General features: G+C 42.4%; 1 protein-coding gene across 2 annotated transcripts in view; it reads right to left on the bottom strand.

Annotated features, from left to right (window-relative positions):
* Tfap2d (transcription factor AP-2 delta) overlaps positions 1-3,014 on the bottom strand; it is a 52,329-nt gene extending 49,315 nt beyond the window's left edge. Inside the window, exons 1-2 of one of the 2 annotated variants that reach the window (XM_021170917.2) lie at positions 2,976-3,014; positions 1,383-1,880 (exon numbers count right to left, since the gene is read on the bottom strand). In XM_021170917.2, the coding sequence (XP_021026576.1) occupies positions 1,383-1,880; positions 2,976-3,014 (537 nt within the window). Of the gene's footprint in view, positions 1-1,382; positions 1,932-2,975 lie in introns of those variants that run through there. The other variant, XM_085835107.1, reaches the window with a different exon arrangement.
* Positions 3,015-16,625: the final 13,611 nt, after the last annotated feature.

Raw genomic sequence — 16,625 nt, 5'->3', positions numbered from 1 at the left:
CTAAGCGTATAAAATTATTTTGTGAATATAAGTGTATAAGGTCAACGTTTTAGGAGTAAAATCTTTTTTCTTGTGCATGAATCTTGTAATTCTGGCTCTTTGTTGTAAGTGTAAGGGCCTCCACTTTAATTTAAAATTAATCTCTTGCTCAGGGGTAGAGGAGGGGGCAAGATATTCTGTGCGCAACAAGGGATCTCTTCTGTCTCCAAGTTGTGCTCCTGGAATATCTTCCCAGTCTTCAGGAGAAAGTGGAGGTGGCAGATTTTGTGCAGACAGAAAAAGGAAGGACTTGCCACGGGCAGAGTTGTACTTTCCACTCTAAGAAAGTTCCAGTTTGACTCTTCTGGGTTCTTAGTCTAGATCTCAGGGTTTATTGATCTGAAATGTGTCTAAGACAATGGAACCACTTAATTAAAAATTCTGGTTTTGGCGATGAATGTGGAAACGGTGTGAAGTAGGTGATTTGATTAAGTGGTGGCCTCTTAAGTGTCTGAATTTGTTTCTGCCCTCTCTCCTTCCTCTTCTTCCTTTCTTCTCAGCCTGCTGTCTTTCCTTTTTTCCTTCCCGCTTTCTCTTTCTTTGTCTTACTTCCTTTGTTTACTCATTTTTGACAGTATAATGAGTTGCATCTTACGTAAGACCTGAAGGGAGAGAATACAGAGTCCCGCCGCCGGGCTCCTGTATGCTCAGGCACAGGGAATCACAGCTGTACCTTGGGAAGTGCATTGTGCAGGTTATGTGTTAGGGCTGTTTTGAGGCCATCATCTGTGGTTACTTGCTTGACACAGCAATCTGATATGCTTGTGAAACTTTGGTTCAAGCTTATGATTCCAACAATTTCTTGAGAACAAACAACCTCTCTCCTCCCGGAGAGAGACGTTCATCAGGAGACTCCCCTAAAGGCTCTGTTTAGGTCAACGCTGGAGACCCTGCAAATTATCGAAACTGAAGATACAATTGAGTGGACCTCAGCTTTTAGGAATCTTATTCTGAGACCTCTAGATTCAGACCCAGCTCCACTGATCTCACACACCTATCCTCTCAGTGTCAGAAATTTAGATTCACAAAAGACTTCTGATGACTGGCTCCAGAAAGGGACCTCAGCTATTGATCCAATGAGAGGAACCCAGTGGGCACAGTCCTCCTGTAATTTCATGACTTTTCCTAATTCGTGTGCGAGTGTGAGTGAGTATGTGTGTGTGTGTGTGTGTGTGTGTGTGTGTGTGTGTGAGAGAGAGAGAGAGAGAGAGAGAGAGAGAGAGAGAGAGAGAGAGAGAGAGAGAGAGAGAGAGAGAGAGAAACTTAAAGCTAGAGCATTATCGGAGAGCGGGAGGGGGAGGGCAAGGGGAGGGCGCAGACAAACCCGCTGCACGCTTATTTACCTGCAAGTCGTCGGCTCCCGCGGCGGCCAGCCCCAGGCTGGGCCCTGGCAGGAGTCTTTGATCTGGGTGCATTCCATACTGAGAGCCATGGCTCATGAGGGACAGGTCGTGGCGGCGGTAGGCATCGAGGCAGCCCAGCTCCCGCCTCTGCTCGTCCAGGCAGGAGGACTTGAGAGCCCGCGCATTGTGCAGGTTAATAAAGTCGGTGGGCTCCCCGTGGTGAATCTGCTGGTAGTACTGTTGTGAGTGGTGGAGCGAGTTCAGAGAGTAGGCGTCGGGAGTGACCGCCGGGTGGCTGTGCTGGAACTCGTAATGGAAGGACTGGTGGTGGAGCGGGGTGTACTGGTGGTTAGTGGAGAAGTAGGGGGACGCAAACTCGGTGCCGGTGGTAGAGTAAGTTAAAGGAGAGGAGGAGGAATAGGCAACCGTGGAATTGGCTACGGACTCCAGACAGCCAAGCTGCATCAAACGGTAGCTGTTTGATCCGTCGTGACGTATCTGGAAGGAAGAGGGGGAAAGGGGAGAGCAGAAAAACTTGAGGTTTGTCATTTTGCAACCAAGGCGCCACTCTCCCAGAGTCGGGAGCTTTCCCTGACTCTCCCTAGGAGGAGAGAGCGCGCTGGGCTTCCAGAGAGCAGCCGGACTCAGTGAGTGCCTTCACCAAGCAGACTTCGCTAACAGTTGAACTGGGGGTGGGCGGCCTCGTCTTCACAGTGGAGAGAGCGGGGTGGGGTGGGGGGAATCCCCCACCCTATATAGGTGCGGGCGACATTACACATGCACACACAGTCAGTCAGACAGACAGACAGACACACACACACACTCACACACACACTCAAATACACTCACACCCTTCAATTCTCAACTTGTGCCTGGAGCTAGGCGTTGGGAGTAAGGTTTGCAGGTGACTGGGGGCTTAGGGGAGCAAGAGAGTCCACGCGCAGAGAACGCTAGGATGCACATCGCTACTCCAGTCAGACCCTAGCACCGAAATGCCTCCTGGCCATGCGGAGGTGTTCAGCCTGGGCTGCTCAAAAATAAAAAATAAAAAAGATCACCGTCCACAAATATAAATGTATATGTATATACATTTAATGTATATATACATTAAAAATCCCAGTCCGTGCAAATTGTTCAACTTGCTCGCCTCCATAGCCACTTGTGTGCCATTTCTTGAATAAACCCCTTCTGAAAGGGATGCGCTGCGTTCTTCTCCACACCCCCCCCCCCAAGTCCACCTACTGTCCCTCATCAGTCCCCTTTCTTTGCTTTTCGGAGAATCCTTTCTGTGTCTCTAGCTTTCTCCTCGTCCCCACTTATTGTTAGGATTATGCTTCTCCCTCATTACTGCAAATGGTGCTTAACTTGGAGGAGAGTTGCCCTCCCTGGCGACAGATGTCATAACGAACTTTCTCCCGTTCCCTTCCGTAACTTCTCCCGAAAGCCAGATTATAATTAAACGTAACGGTCCAATATAGATTAGAGGCAGGGGAAGCTGCCACCACCACCGCCACCACCACCGCCGCCGCCACACACTCACACACTCACGCGCGCGCGCTCACACACACACACACACACAAAAAGTAATAATACCTCCGCATCGTGGACTAGTCCGGGAAAGGTAGTTGACATGATGGGTTTCTCCAAAAGCTTACGATGCAATTTCCCCCTCCAAAAAAAGAATCAGGAAAAAAAATCCAAAACTTCTTGTATTTTCCAATTTTTTTTTAAAGGAAGAAAAAAAAAAAATGTTCCGTAGATAGAGATCTAAACTGTAATGGTTTTGCCCGGATCAGATAGCTCCTTGCCTCGTACCCACTTAAAAACCTGTAGGAACAAAATTTTCCCTCTGCACAAAAGCAGCTCCCTGGAACAGATTTTGTACTTGCTGAGAATTTCTTTGGCTGATGTCGTAGGTCCCTTGGTAATATAGAAGTTTTGAAAATTAAGCATCAGCAGTGAGAACGGGGAGGACAATAGGCAGAAGAGATTTATCCCATGAGACAAGGAATAAATATTGTATCTTCGCCTAATAAGGAACTGGGGGTTCTTTCAACATTTTTATCCATTTTCCACAACCTTTATCATGCTTTTCTATACCGACTGAGGTGAGGTCGCATCTCTGCAGAGAGCATTTACACATTTTTATTGCGAAGATAGAAATCTATCCCCAATACATGCAGCTTACAGACAGAAACATATATTAATTAAACCTTTCTTTTACATGACTGGGCATTTGTTCCTATTGGTTCCACTCCCTGGATGTTGAAAGCTGATCTTTTTTTCCAACAGGCATTGGAATCAGTCTTGCCCAGTTGGGATGTCTGCCTTCTTCCAAGTGAAAACAATACTCCTTTTTTCTCATATTTACATTGAATTTCTGTTCTTCGTCCTTGAAAGGCAACACCAGGTGGTGGCTAACATTTTTTGTTTTTAGCAGTTTTTAAGATAAATAATCATGATGGACAGTCCTAAGTTTCTGTTACAAAGAAGTGGAACAACTGGAAAAATGTATGAGAATAAAGATGTGTGAGGATATTGCAAACTTAAGTAAATGTCTTTCACTCCCCAACCCAGCCTGGTTTTCCCCTTTACTATTTTTCTTTTCCCTTTTCTTGTAAACAGTGTGATTTTTGTTTGTTTTATTGTTTTATTTGTTTGCCTTTCTCTCTGTGTCCCTCTCTGTGTCTGTCTGTCTGTCTGTCTCTCCTTATTTCTATTTTGGTAGGTGGGAGTATGGACCATTCAACAACAGGAAGCAGTTACATTACCCCTAAAGAGCCCCCAAATACTTGCATTACATTTACAAAGAGGATGATGGAAAGGGACAGGGAACAGCAACGCACACTCACACACACACACACACACACACACACACACACAGACACACACACAGACACACACACACCCCTACACACACACACAACCCTATTTCCATTTCTTCTAGGTTTCTCAACTTTCAAACAGTTTTAGAGTTATACTTCATCCAAAATTTAGGCTGATCCACTGAGTTATCTAGTGTTTTGAAGCTCTCTCTCTCTCTCTCTCACTCTCTCTCTCTCTCTCTCTGTGTGTGTGTGTGTGTGTGTGTGTGTGTGAGAGAGATAGCAACAAGCTCAAAATATAGAGGCTCTGCTAGGTTTTATTAGCAAACTTGCCTATTCAAGGGGGAAAAAAATAAAACACCCAAAACCTGGCGGGCTAGCTGGCCCCACTGGCTCATCTCAGAGATAGACAGGGCAATTCAGTCTTAATTGCTATTTCATTTGGTTCCCTTTTAAGTGTTTAAGCTGAGAAGGTGTCTTAATAACAAGCCGCAGGCAAACAGACATGTGGCTTTTTTTTTTTTTTTTTTTTTTTTGGTTGAGGGTATGGGAGGGTTTATTAGGGCATGCTCACACACAGTAGCCGGGCCTGTCACTCAGAGCTATTGGCTCTATACATAAGGACACATGACAAGAATTAAAATGCATTGTCTGCAATAGACATCCAAGATGCCTCACTTCCACACAGGATCAGCAGCCAATATTTGCTCCCCTTGTTAAGATGGGCTTATCTCCACTCCCCACCCTGAAATTCCAAATCATTAACTGTTGAAATCAGAAGGCTTTTCAAGCAAGGCCAGTGAGGATGAAAATGAAGAATATAGGACTTGGTCTTTAAGTAGGAGGGGAAGAGGAACATTGTTGGTGCTTAGAGCCTGTGCCCCCAAATGCTTACATTAGAGTCTTTGTTTGCTAGGTCTGAGCCCAGTTCTCATAGCTTATCCACAGTGAACATAGATAATAGGATCCTACACAGTAGTCCACAGGATCTGGAGCCTGATTCTGTGACCTTATCTCAGAATGCTTGTCCCTGAGAAAGCTCAGCTTCATTCCCACTAGAAGAATATGGAGAACCCCCTACCTACTTTCGTGAATGATAAGACAGTTGTGCTGGTGCATAATGTTAATTTCATAAGAAGTCTGCACTCAAATAAGAAAGGATATTACCTTCTCAATCCAATAAAACCCATCTGTCCCCCAACATTCCCAACTGTCAGGAACATCTGTCTTCAGTTAAGGTGAAGGGCTTTTTACTTTTATCTTAGGTCCAAGGAGAGGATGGATGCACAGCCTTCTCTTCTAGGACAACCGGAAGGCTTAGGAAAGCATGGCTGCCTCAGCTTGCTCTGGAGCAACATTGACCAATTTACTTATTCCTAATTCCAGAGACAGCAGTCAACATCACATCTCTTCACAATGAGTCTCATGATGCTCTTGATAATTAAGTTTATATCCTGTGTATCACAGGGTACCTTCTAGCTGCTTCTTTTGTCTGAATACTTCATGACATTACTGAATTGCTGGCAATTGTACTTTTCTGTTGCTTTCCCAATACCTACACCACTTCCTTGAGTGACTTTTAATTACCCAAATAAAGGAAATTCAGGGTTTCTTTATGTTAGTTGCTGAACACTCTTGGGTTTAGGAAGAAACTAAAGGCCACAGAGTGAGAGAAATATTTAAATACATCCAAGGGAGATGGAACAGGAAGGAGAACATCTGTACCTTTTTTGCTAAAGGATCTACTTTTTCAGGCTCTGTTGGAGCTGGTTCATCTTCCCCCTCTTTACATCATCTTCCCACTCTTTATATCAGCATCTTAGACAAAGGGGGAACTTCAGTTGGTCAATTGCTTCCTCCCAACTATAACAACTTTAAATACAAAAGGCCTTTTCACCCCAAAGGATAGTTGGGGAATCATCTGTGCCATATGCACTAACTGGTCAGCATTCCCTCCCATCTGCTTAGGCGTTGCTTGCTGTGCCCCTTTTATGATTAACGTCATTGAGGCAGGTGGGTTTGATGTGTGTGATGTGAAGCCACTGGGTTTGTTTCTCTCAGACACCTCCCCCTCCCGTTCTTGAGAAATTAATACGTGACATCTTGCTTGACTTGGGTCAAGACTGGGCTTTTGAGCAAACTTAATTCCTCCTTTTTTCTGTTTTGCTCCTTTCTTGGAGAGTGATTGGCTACACATTCTCCAGGGGATGTTATAATTGAATTAACTGGCCACAGCATGTTGAATTCATGGTGACAGGCTGCCTGGGGCTCCTTCTAAAGGCAAACTGGTGGTGTACATCCTGGTCTCAGCTAGAGTCCAGGCTAGTGCATACCTACTAAAAGTAGGACACAAGAAGGTGAGACAATCTTGCCAGTTGACACCTCCTGAGAAGGAGAGGTCTATGTTAACAGCCATGATTTTCTTCCCCTCTCTCTGGTTCTCCTGTCCCATATCACAGAAGGGATTCCCCTAAAATGTTTTATATATTATTATATTTATTTATAATCACCATTTATTATTTATAATAATTATTATTATTACCTTGGTTAGGATTCAGAGCTGAAAGAATAGTTTAAGAAATTGATGTTCTCTCTCCTGAGATTGTAGGTGGCTACCATGCAGTTTGTTTCAGTTTGGATCTATTCTAAAGCATTTTCACTAAAAGGATATGTACCTCCTGTAAGTTTGAGATTGGCAAACAATTAGCAGACAGATATCTCAGCTCTTGTCCCTAATTTTAATATTTTATTTTTAGCTTTCTTTATCTTCTTCCTCCTCATCCTCCTTTCCTCCCTCTCCTACTTGGGGCTTCCTCTAAGCAATTTGTTTATGTCATATTAAATAAAGCAGAGTAATGATTGCAATTATTTAACATGATTTATGGTGTGTGTGTGTTGGATTCAAACTCAGGCTTTGTATATTGTCTACTACTGAGCCACAGTACTAGCTTCTATTTGGGCAATTTCTACCACTCCCTCACACTTAGATTCATTTAACCAAAGGAATTAATTTCCCAGTCTGCCCTCTTCTATCCACATTTGCCTGCTCTCCCTCCCTCCCTCCTCCTTTCTCCTTTCCTTTCCTTTCTTTTCTTCTTCTTTTTTTCTTTTAAAGAGGAAAATAGAGGGAAGATTGATCCGTTAATGTTATGCCTTAAACAACTATCTGTGTGCATTGTCTAAGGATGGAGTTCAGTGTATTCTATTCCACTGGTGCATATAGCCACACAACCCAGGCGTGAATGTGCAAAAGAAGAGACATTTTCCATTGCCACAGAGCCCCTGGGTTCTAAATTGTTCTTGTTGGGGACAATAGAACACTGCACATCCTAAAGGTAGATGAGATGCTTAGCCTACAGAGCAGCAGAGTACTCAGTAGCTGAAATGTCCATTACACAACTATTAGCAAGAAGTATTCATTTGAAATCTATGGATCCCTTTTTGCCCTTCACCTCTGTGATAACTTATTTGAGATGAATATTAAAAAATTGGCAATTTTAGAGCAAAGAGCAGTTGAAAGACCTCAATGCTCTATTTTGGACTTGCTCTGACTCTATTTCCCCATAGGTATCCCTCTTTGGTGATTCCCAGTCCTTTGAGGAATTCTTCCTGAGTAGGTTTCTAGCCAGAGCTTTGAAAGTGTAAGAGTTTCTCTTTAGTACTCTTGCTCTGGGGTTCTAACTTTCAATTCTCAGGATTTTCATGACCTGGAACTTCTCTTGGTCCATGGGCTTACAATGATGCTTTTCTTCTCTACTTCCCTCATTGCAGCTGCAGTGGGCTAGTGAACAGACTGTTTTCTTCAAGGGCTGAACAGACAACTACATTGGACTTCCCATACAGAGTCTGAAACCTCTGCTGGATTCCCCCTTTTATCCACTGGAAAGTTGGGAGAAAAGTGCTCCAAACAGTTCAAAAGGTGTTTTAAAATGACTCCTTTCTATGGACCCCATCTCTTCATTTATTTAAATACGCCCCCATCTCTTGTCTCATTTACATGACCGCCCCCCATCTCTTTGGGTCCTTCCACTATATCACCCCCCCCTTTCTAGTGAGTTGCATACTTCTCTTTCTGGTTCGTTCTTTCTTCCTTCTTTCCTTCCTTCCTTTCCTTCCTTCCTTTCCTTCCTTCCTTCCTTCCTTCCTTCCTTCCTTCCTTCCTTCCTTCCTTCCTTCCTTCCTTTCTTTCTTTCTTTCTTTCTTTCTTTCTTTCTTTCTTTCTTTCTTTCTTTCTTTCTTTCTTTCTTTCTTTCTTTCTTTCCCCTTTTCCTTTTTAAGTGTCTAGCTACTGTTTCTTCTCCCTGTGTCTCACCACTTCACCTTCAGCAAACCAATGGCCAATGTTTCCCAATTGCAGAGGAGAAAGGTAGGACATTTCTTTTCTTTTTTCCTTTTCTTTCTTTCTTTCTTTTTTTTTTTTCTTTTTTTTCTTTTTTTCTTTTTTAAGATGACTTTACAAAACGTAGGGAAAATTGACATTTCTGTCAGGCTCTCGAGTCATTTCGGTTTAAGGGCTGTCACTGATTTTTAAAATTTCCCTTTCCTTCTCTTTTCTCCCTCCTCCAGCCTGACCCTCCCCCTCCCCCTCCCTCTGCGAGCTGTTTGTCAAAAGCCTAACACCGATCTGTATTCTGCCTCAGCCTTACAGCCGACAGGCAACACGGATTCCATAATCATACAGAGAAAATGCATTTGCAAGCAATTAAAAAGCCTTGCGAACGTATTAGTCGAAAATTAAATAGGGAGACTCTTCGTCTGAAGTCTTCTCTTTGATAACAGTGAAACTAGAAGTCCAGGCTCTTGTCTGAGCGTCTCCTTGCTCTTCTCAAACAGCTGTCTAGCCAAGACTAGAGCTCAGACACAGCCAAATTCGGTAACCCTCTGAATGTCTCTCCGGAGCTGTCTGGCCTGCTCATCTTGTCCTGAGTGCGCACCCGGAGGCAGCAGGGCGCGGTCCCCTAGGGCACGATGCCCCGCAGGCCTCCCGGCTGGCTGCCCTCATTTAGGCAGGAAGCCAGTTCTCTCTGCTCAAAGCCTTTTTTTTTTTTTTTTTTTTCCAGGAGAAATTTACTCCTTTTGGGCCAAGAAATGCCTGCGATCCAAAAGAGCTTGCACTTTATCTACTCCATTCGCTTAGGAGGTTTTGAAAGTCCGTACGTCAGCCTCTTGGTTGACTAAATCACCTCTGTTTACCAAGCGCTTTAAAAAGTTTTATGCTAGCCTGAAAAACAAATGTATTGGCTCATTTGATACCAAGGACAAGTCGCCACCGGAGTAGAGAAGTTCCTGCAATTTTTATCACCTTTTTGTAGACGAAAGAATAACACAAACTGACAGTTTTGCTTAGTTTTATTGAGATCTAGCCAGGTTACCAGCCTTTTACAAGCATTATATTCTTTTATCCTCACAACAAGCATAGGTGGGGTCAGAACAACCAGAGATTGATAAAGAAGCTGTGACTCCACCTTCCACCCCACCACAACTTCACAAAAGTGAGGCAAGCTCACAAAAGTGAGAGCCAAGATTTGTAAAATCACCCAGGTCATGCAGGACTTTAAACTTAATGGTTGTGACTTTATCTCCAGAGACTGACCCCTCCTTGCAATAAACGTTTCCAAAATTAAAATTTTCTTTCTTTCATGTTTTTCTTCTGCATTTTTTCCCACACGTTTATGACAAAACTCCTGAGTGCTGTTTGAGGTTTCTTTACAGCAAAGGACAAGCCACTGTGGAGACTTCCGTTGGAAGTCCTGTGAATTTTGAGGAAAACTCGGGCCCCCTCAGATTTCCAATTGGTTCTTACCTTTTGCTTTTGAGTGTAGGGGCTTCCAATGTGGTCCCTCACCCAGGTTAGTTCACTACCATGGTGTCAGAGGCTTCAGCAGGTCTTCCAGGTCTTCCTGGGTTGCTGTTGGAACCCAGGGAGAGCCGGGTCTCAGGTGAGCAGCCTCTGGGAGTGCCTGTTTTTCACCCTAGGGAGGGTGCTTTGGAACCCCACAATGGCCTCTGGAAGCACCTAGAAACTTGGATTTCAAATGGAAAGGCCGCAGGAGAACTCCTGGACACACAGAGGCCAGAGACCAGCTGCCAAAATCGATTCTAAGTGAAAGAGCTAATTTTACTTGCAAAATGGAAAACAAAACAAAACAAAACAAAACAAAACAAAAAAAAACAAAACCTACCAAAAACCTAAAAACCAAAGTAACTTCCTTCCAGTTGTTGAAAAACTTAAGGTGGCTATTCTTATTGGTAGAAGCAGGATTCAATACTGAGAAGTTTGAGGCCCTATCTTCAATACCAGTGTGTGGGAGAAAGCATACTTATATGTGTGCATCTGTGTATGTGTGTGTGTGTGGGGTGTATGTGTGTGTCAGCGCACTTCTGTGTGTCTGTTTCTGAGCCAGTGTGTGTGCCTGTATGCCTCTGTGTGTGTGTATACATGTGTGTGTGCCTATCTGTGTTTGTGTGTGTGCCTGTGTGTGTCTGTTTATGTGTCTGTGTGCGTACCTGTGTATGTCTGTGCCTATGTGTGTTTGTGTGTGCCTGCATGTGTGTGCATGAGTGTGTCCTGTTTTGTGTGTGTGTATGCCTGTGTTTGTATCTGTATGTGTGCTTCTGTGCACCTCTGTGAGTGTTCCTGTGTTTATACTGGTGTGTCCATGTGTGCCTTTGTGTGAATGTGTGACTGCATGTGTGTTCAGGTGATGGCATTAGATGAGTATGGATGATGAAGATGGTTAGGACTTGGATGAAAGTTGGTTGTTACTATAGTAGGAACGGGATAAAGGAAGTTACTGAAGAAGAAACCTAGAAGCAGTAACTTTGCATTGTTAGTCACTTCTGTACAGGGTTTCAGATTCATGGCACTAAAACATCCTATTCCGTTTCCCTAGGTATCCTGGGCACTGTCCCAGAGACAATGGTGTGTGTGTGTGTGTGCGTGTGCGCACGTGTGTGCACTTCTCTGACTTCAGTACTTCATGCTGTGGTCATCTATTTCATGCATAGATTCTTTTCTACCTTGCATCACCCCACCCCCCCCACCCCCCACAGTCTAGCCACAGATTGTGAGTCCTTGCCTCTTCTCCCTTCTAGTAGCCTTGGGGAGCTTTGAAGCAGCCACAGCCTCCAGTTACTTCTTTTTCCTTGAAGAGCTTTGTTTGCCTCTTCTGTCAATTACTCCAGTAGCCTCTCAGAGGCCCCGTTTATTTTTCCATTGACCTTTCCTTCCTTATGTACTGGAACAATGCCTTATTATTTTATTTATCTTAATCTCTGGTGCAATCTCCCTTTTATACTTCAACTTGACTGTGTTAGTGTTTGCCTTCACACTCTCTTGACTTCATTATGTAATCTTGCCGGATCTCTGCGCTCTGTGCACGCGGTTTAGACCTCACGTCTGTCTTTTATTTACCCTTCAATAGTTTCTGTTTTGAAACTCCTGGCCCATCCATGTTTACCTTATTTCTTTGTTTCTTGCTATCTTTTTTTCCTGACTTTTGTACTCAAGGATACATATGGTCCAGAAATCTGCACAGATTCTCCTTTCCTACATATCTTGTCCAGTAGGACAGTTCATTTAAAAGTATTTTCTTGTTCTGCTGGGCTGTATTTCATAATGTCCCTTTCTCTAAAGTCAGTTCTGGTAGTCTCTGTTATAATTATGCAGTCTGAGGGACTGATTCTTCTCTTTTGATTTCTGTCTGGGTAAGTGAAAGAAGGTGATACTAGTCACCCATGGGCTTTGTGATTTTAGACACATTGTTTAATCATTCTGTTTTTGCCTGATAGCCAGGCTGTATTAAGTGGAGATGGGGACAGCATTCTGTAGGAAACACATCCTCCCATTTGTAATGTGCTTTAAATGATTTGGAAGCTGGAGGATTAGGTGTAGCATGGCTATAGAGCTTTTGCTTAGCATGGGCAAGGACCTGTACCAGATTCCCATCCATACAATTGCTCATATGCTGTGTTTCTGTGACTCATCTTCATTTTTAGAGATGCAGTCACTCCAGTGGGTTGACCTCATTGAGTTGGGTCACTTTTTGGTCATAATCCACCTTTGACAACACTCAGTTGTGGTCTATCTGCCTTTAGATATTTCCATGTCAGAAGATTTTGTGCCAAGAGTCTAAATTCAGATATGTCAGGATGTCTTTATCCTAAGACCTTTCTACATTCTTATACTACATATGGCTTGACGGAACCACAGGTGCTCTTCCGCATGCCTTGTCTGTTGATGTTCTGGTACAGTGATTGGAATTATAAACCTGGAAACAGTTGATTGTTACTCTTTCCTTTGTGTGATCCTCTCTGAATGTGTTCTCCTTTTCACTCTTAACCACTCATGCATTTTTCTTTCCTTGTTTTCAGATATCAAGCAATTGCAAGAAATTATTGGCGGAGAAAAGCAGAGGATGCTATGCTGTAGAGGTTGCTGAGATATTGACACTCAGCACATCCTGGATACCTGGCTCAAATGGACCTCCACGGAAGGTCCACTTAAAGAAGTTCAGCAAGTGGACAGCTCAGGCTGGTATTTTCTTGCCTTCACAAGAAAAAAATCACTTCTTGAGACCTGAGAAATTAGAAGCTAAGTATACCTTTGGAACTTTTCTCTAGTGCAAGATACTGGCAACACATATAGACTGTGATGAATTAAATATGCACAATATATTAGAAATACCTCTAATGAATGCTGACATTCTGATAAATAATACAGTATAAGATCCTTTATATGACTGGATACTATCTACTTCACATATATTCATATGCAAGAAGTTAGAGGGAACAGGTTCTTTCCCTAGTTAAATAGGTGGAACGAATCTGAATGCCAAGAATTCTATGGTGACAAAGCTAAGCAAATATATGTGTGCTGCCCTGACACTTGCAAATGCACTTAGAGGAGAAAGGTCTTCTATTGCTTACTGGACTTTTGTGGAATCAACAGGAAGCCATTGTGAGATGTTTGAAATACATTACTGCCATGCACTTTTAGATGACAATGTCAAGTGTAACTCAGATCCAGTTGACAGCAAATTTCAAAACATTGAGATGTAGAAATTATTAATCTTGGGATATATTCATTAACTTCAAGACTCAAAAAGCAATGACCTCACAAAAATTACTCAGTCTCTGAAATGAGTATTTCAAATATGTGACTCCATTTTCCATCACTTTCAAAAGTCAGGAAAGGAAAGATAACTTTAAAGACTCTTTTTCTGAGTACATTGTATCCATTTACAGCTCTACAGATTAAAAAAAAAAAGTCTATTGTCTTATTCTCATATCAGCACAGAAAACTGATTTTATTCCTTCAACTATGGAATCATGGTGGTTTGAATAGAATGACTCCCCCCCACCCCCTCCTGCTCCCTGTTTACTCATATGCTTGAATGCTTGGCCTATAGGGAGTGACTCTATTGAGAGGCAGAGCTTTGTTGGAGGAGGTATGGCCTTGTTGGAGGAGGTGTGTCACTGTGGGGTGGGCTGTGAGGTCTCATATGCTCAAGTTACTCCCAGTTTAGCTCACAATTGCTTTTACTGCCTTCAGATCTAGATGTAGCACTCTCAGCTCCTTCCCCAGCACCTGCAAGCCACCATACTTCCCACCATGATGACAGTGCACCAAACCCCTGAACTGTAAGTTAGTCCCAGTTAAATGTTTTCCTTTATAGGAGTTGTGGTGGTCATGGTGCCTTTTCATAATAGAAACCCAAACTAAGTGAACACTATTTAACATAGAGGTAGAGGCTGTTATGTTGGGATGATGCAACCTTATGACTTTGAGCAACAGTTAAGTGTCTTAAACTCCCCACCCCCATCTCTTCTTAGATGGGTGTGGTATAATCTCTGTTTTCAGAATGTGGAGGCAGGAAGAGTTTGAGGATTTTAATGCTAGCCAGGGTTACAAAAGACGTTTCAAGAAAACAACAACGAAATCTATTATTTTCATTTATTTACTTTACCTTAAAATTACTTATTTTACTATTTTTTGTTTATGAGTGTTGTGCATGCATGCATGCCTGTCTGTGCTGCATGTGCATGCTTGGTGCATATGGAGGCCAGATAAGGGTATCAGATGCCCTGGGATTCACATACTATTCTATCTCTTTAAAGTTTCTTGAGATCACCAAGCATAGTTCTCTTGTTTTGTGTGACCACTCAACACAATGTGAACCATTTCTTTCTAGATTCTTCCCCGAGATCCAATGAAATTCTAAATTATAGAAACACCTCTTTTTGTTTTTTGTTTTTTGCTTTTGTTTTTGTTTTTGCTTTGTTTTAAGACAAAGTCTCACTGGCTATCTTGGAACTATCCATGTAGACCAAACTGGCCTCAAGCTCACATAAGACTACTTGCCTCTACTTCCTGAGTGCTAGTATTAAAGACTTGTACCACTTTATCCATCCAAAACTGTTCTTACTAATGCTTTCACTGTGGTGGTTCCTGATTTCCAAGAGTGTTTAACATCCCTTAAGAGAACAAAAAAGCAAATCTAAAAATTTCAACTCTAGGCATATGTTTGGTGTTTTTTGGCTAGAATGTACTGACAATTTGAAATAAAATTACTTGAAAACACCGTGTATTGTAACTGCACAATACCTACTTGATTTCTATATTTTTGTATAAAAGAATATGGAAAACATTTCAAAATTTCTATTGTGATAATGGTGATAATATTTGGAGGTGTTGATAATAAAATATACAGCGAGAAATATCGTGCTTTTGTATTCTTCGTTTTTAGATATGAGCATTAAAGAATGTTTAATTTAAATTCTGTTTGTCATTTGCTTTTAATTTCTATTGAATGACATTGATATATAAATCTCTTCTAACAACCAATTCTACATAGTCCACATTTCATTGATTTTTCTGTTAAGAGTCTTTTTAAGTCATATTAGAGGCCACACCATTGTGGATTATAAATAAGTCTCAAATATCTGTGACTTGAACCACTGAGGGTTTAGACCTTGGTAGGTAGTGATCCTCTACCTGGTAAAGTAGAATACTAGAGAAAACTTTATGGCTTCTAGTTTCAAGATGAAGGAAGGGGGTGGGGCTTCCCTAAGCACGTTGACCCAGAGCTAGTTATGTGGTTCTGTTTAACTGGAGAGTAGATTATTCCCTTGTTCTTAGGAGAGGGAACTGAAAAGAAAGAACAAGAGCGACAACTGACTTAAGACAGAAATGCACACAGGTGCTAGAGAGGTAGCTTGGCAATGACAATAACTGGATACTTTTCCACAGGACCAGCACCCACTTGGCAGCTAAAAACCACTTGTAACTTCAGCTGTGGGAGCGTAATGCTTTTGACCTTCAAGAATTCTTGCATCAACATGCACAAACCTTATCCCCCTCCACACCTGTGCATGCAAACACGAATGTAGACACATCCACACATACGGTCCCCCACACACAATTAACAAATAATGCAATGCTAGATTTGAATAGATGTCTGAACATTTAAGATCTCTGGCTGATCTTTCATAGGTAGTTTCAATTTCCAGCATCTACATGTCAGTTCAGAATTATTTACAGTTTGGTCCCAGAAGATCTGATGCTCTCTTTAGTCTCCACAAGCACTAGACACACTAGTGGAAAACAGATATACATACAGGCAAAATTTAAATGAGAAACTTAAAAATAATAAACAAGAAATGCCCAGCTAGGTCTACTTAACACAAATGAGGGGACACATTTGATATATGTGTAAGGGATTCCATTGAGAAGGAGTGAACTCAGAGGACAAAAGTAACTTTGCATCATTAAAAAAATTCTCATAACTTTTCATAACCAATCCAGCCTCAAAACTGTTGACCTACAATATGTCCTGCCTACAAGTTGTGCTCTGTGTTAAGGTGGCAGAAAAACTGGGGAAGAGATCAATCACTGACTGATCCAACTTGAGACCCAAGCAAAGAGCGGAAGCCCACTCCCCACATTGCCTGGAGGGCCAGGAGCCAAGAGGCTGGATAGCTCAGAAACCTATGAAACCACCAAATACAACCAGAAAAAGTCAATAAAATGATTCCTAATATTTTGCTAACTTGTAGACAAGAGTCTACCACAGTTGTCAAAGAGAGGCTTCATCCAGCAATGGATGGGAACAGATGCAAAGACAGATAGCCAAACATTAGGTAGAGCTTGTGGAATCTGCTGGAAGGTGGGTAATGCAGGAGTCAAAGAGGCCAAGGACTTCACAAGAAAATCCACAGAATCAACCTGCCTGGGCTGAAAGGAGACGATAGAGACTAAACTGACAATCAGGGAGGTAGAGGTCTGATCTAGGCCCTCTACATAAAATTATGTTTGTGTAGCTTGGTGTTCTTTTGGGACTCCTAACAGTGGAGACTGGGCTATCTTTCACTCTTTTGCCTGCTTTGGGGACCCGTTTCCTTCCACTGTGTTGCTTCT

The sequence above is a fragment of the Mus caroli genome, unplaced genomic scaffold (assembly GCF_978045245.1).
Source record: "Mus caroli unplaced genomic scaffold, Mus_caroli_1 scaffold_1, whole genome shotgun sequence".
Lineage (NCBI taxonomy): Eukaryota > Metazoa > Chordata > Mammalia > Rodentia > Muridae > Mus > Mus caroli.
Note: the sequence above shows the minus strand (reverse complement) of the source record. Positions and strands in the feature narration are given on the sequence as shown.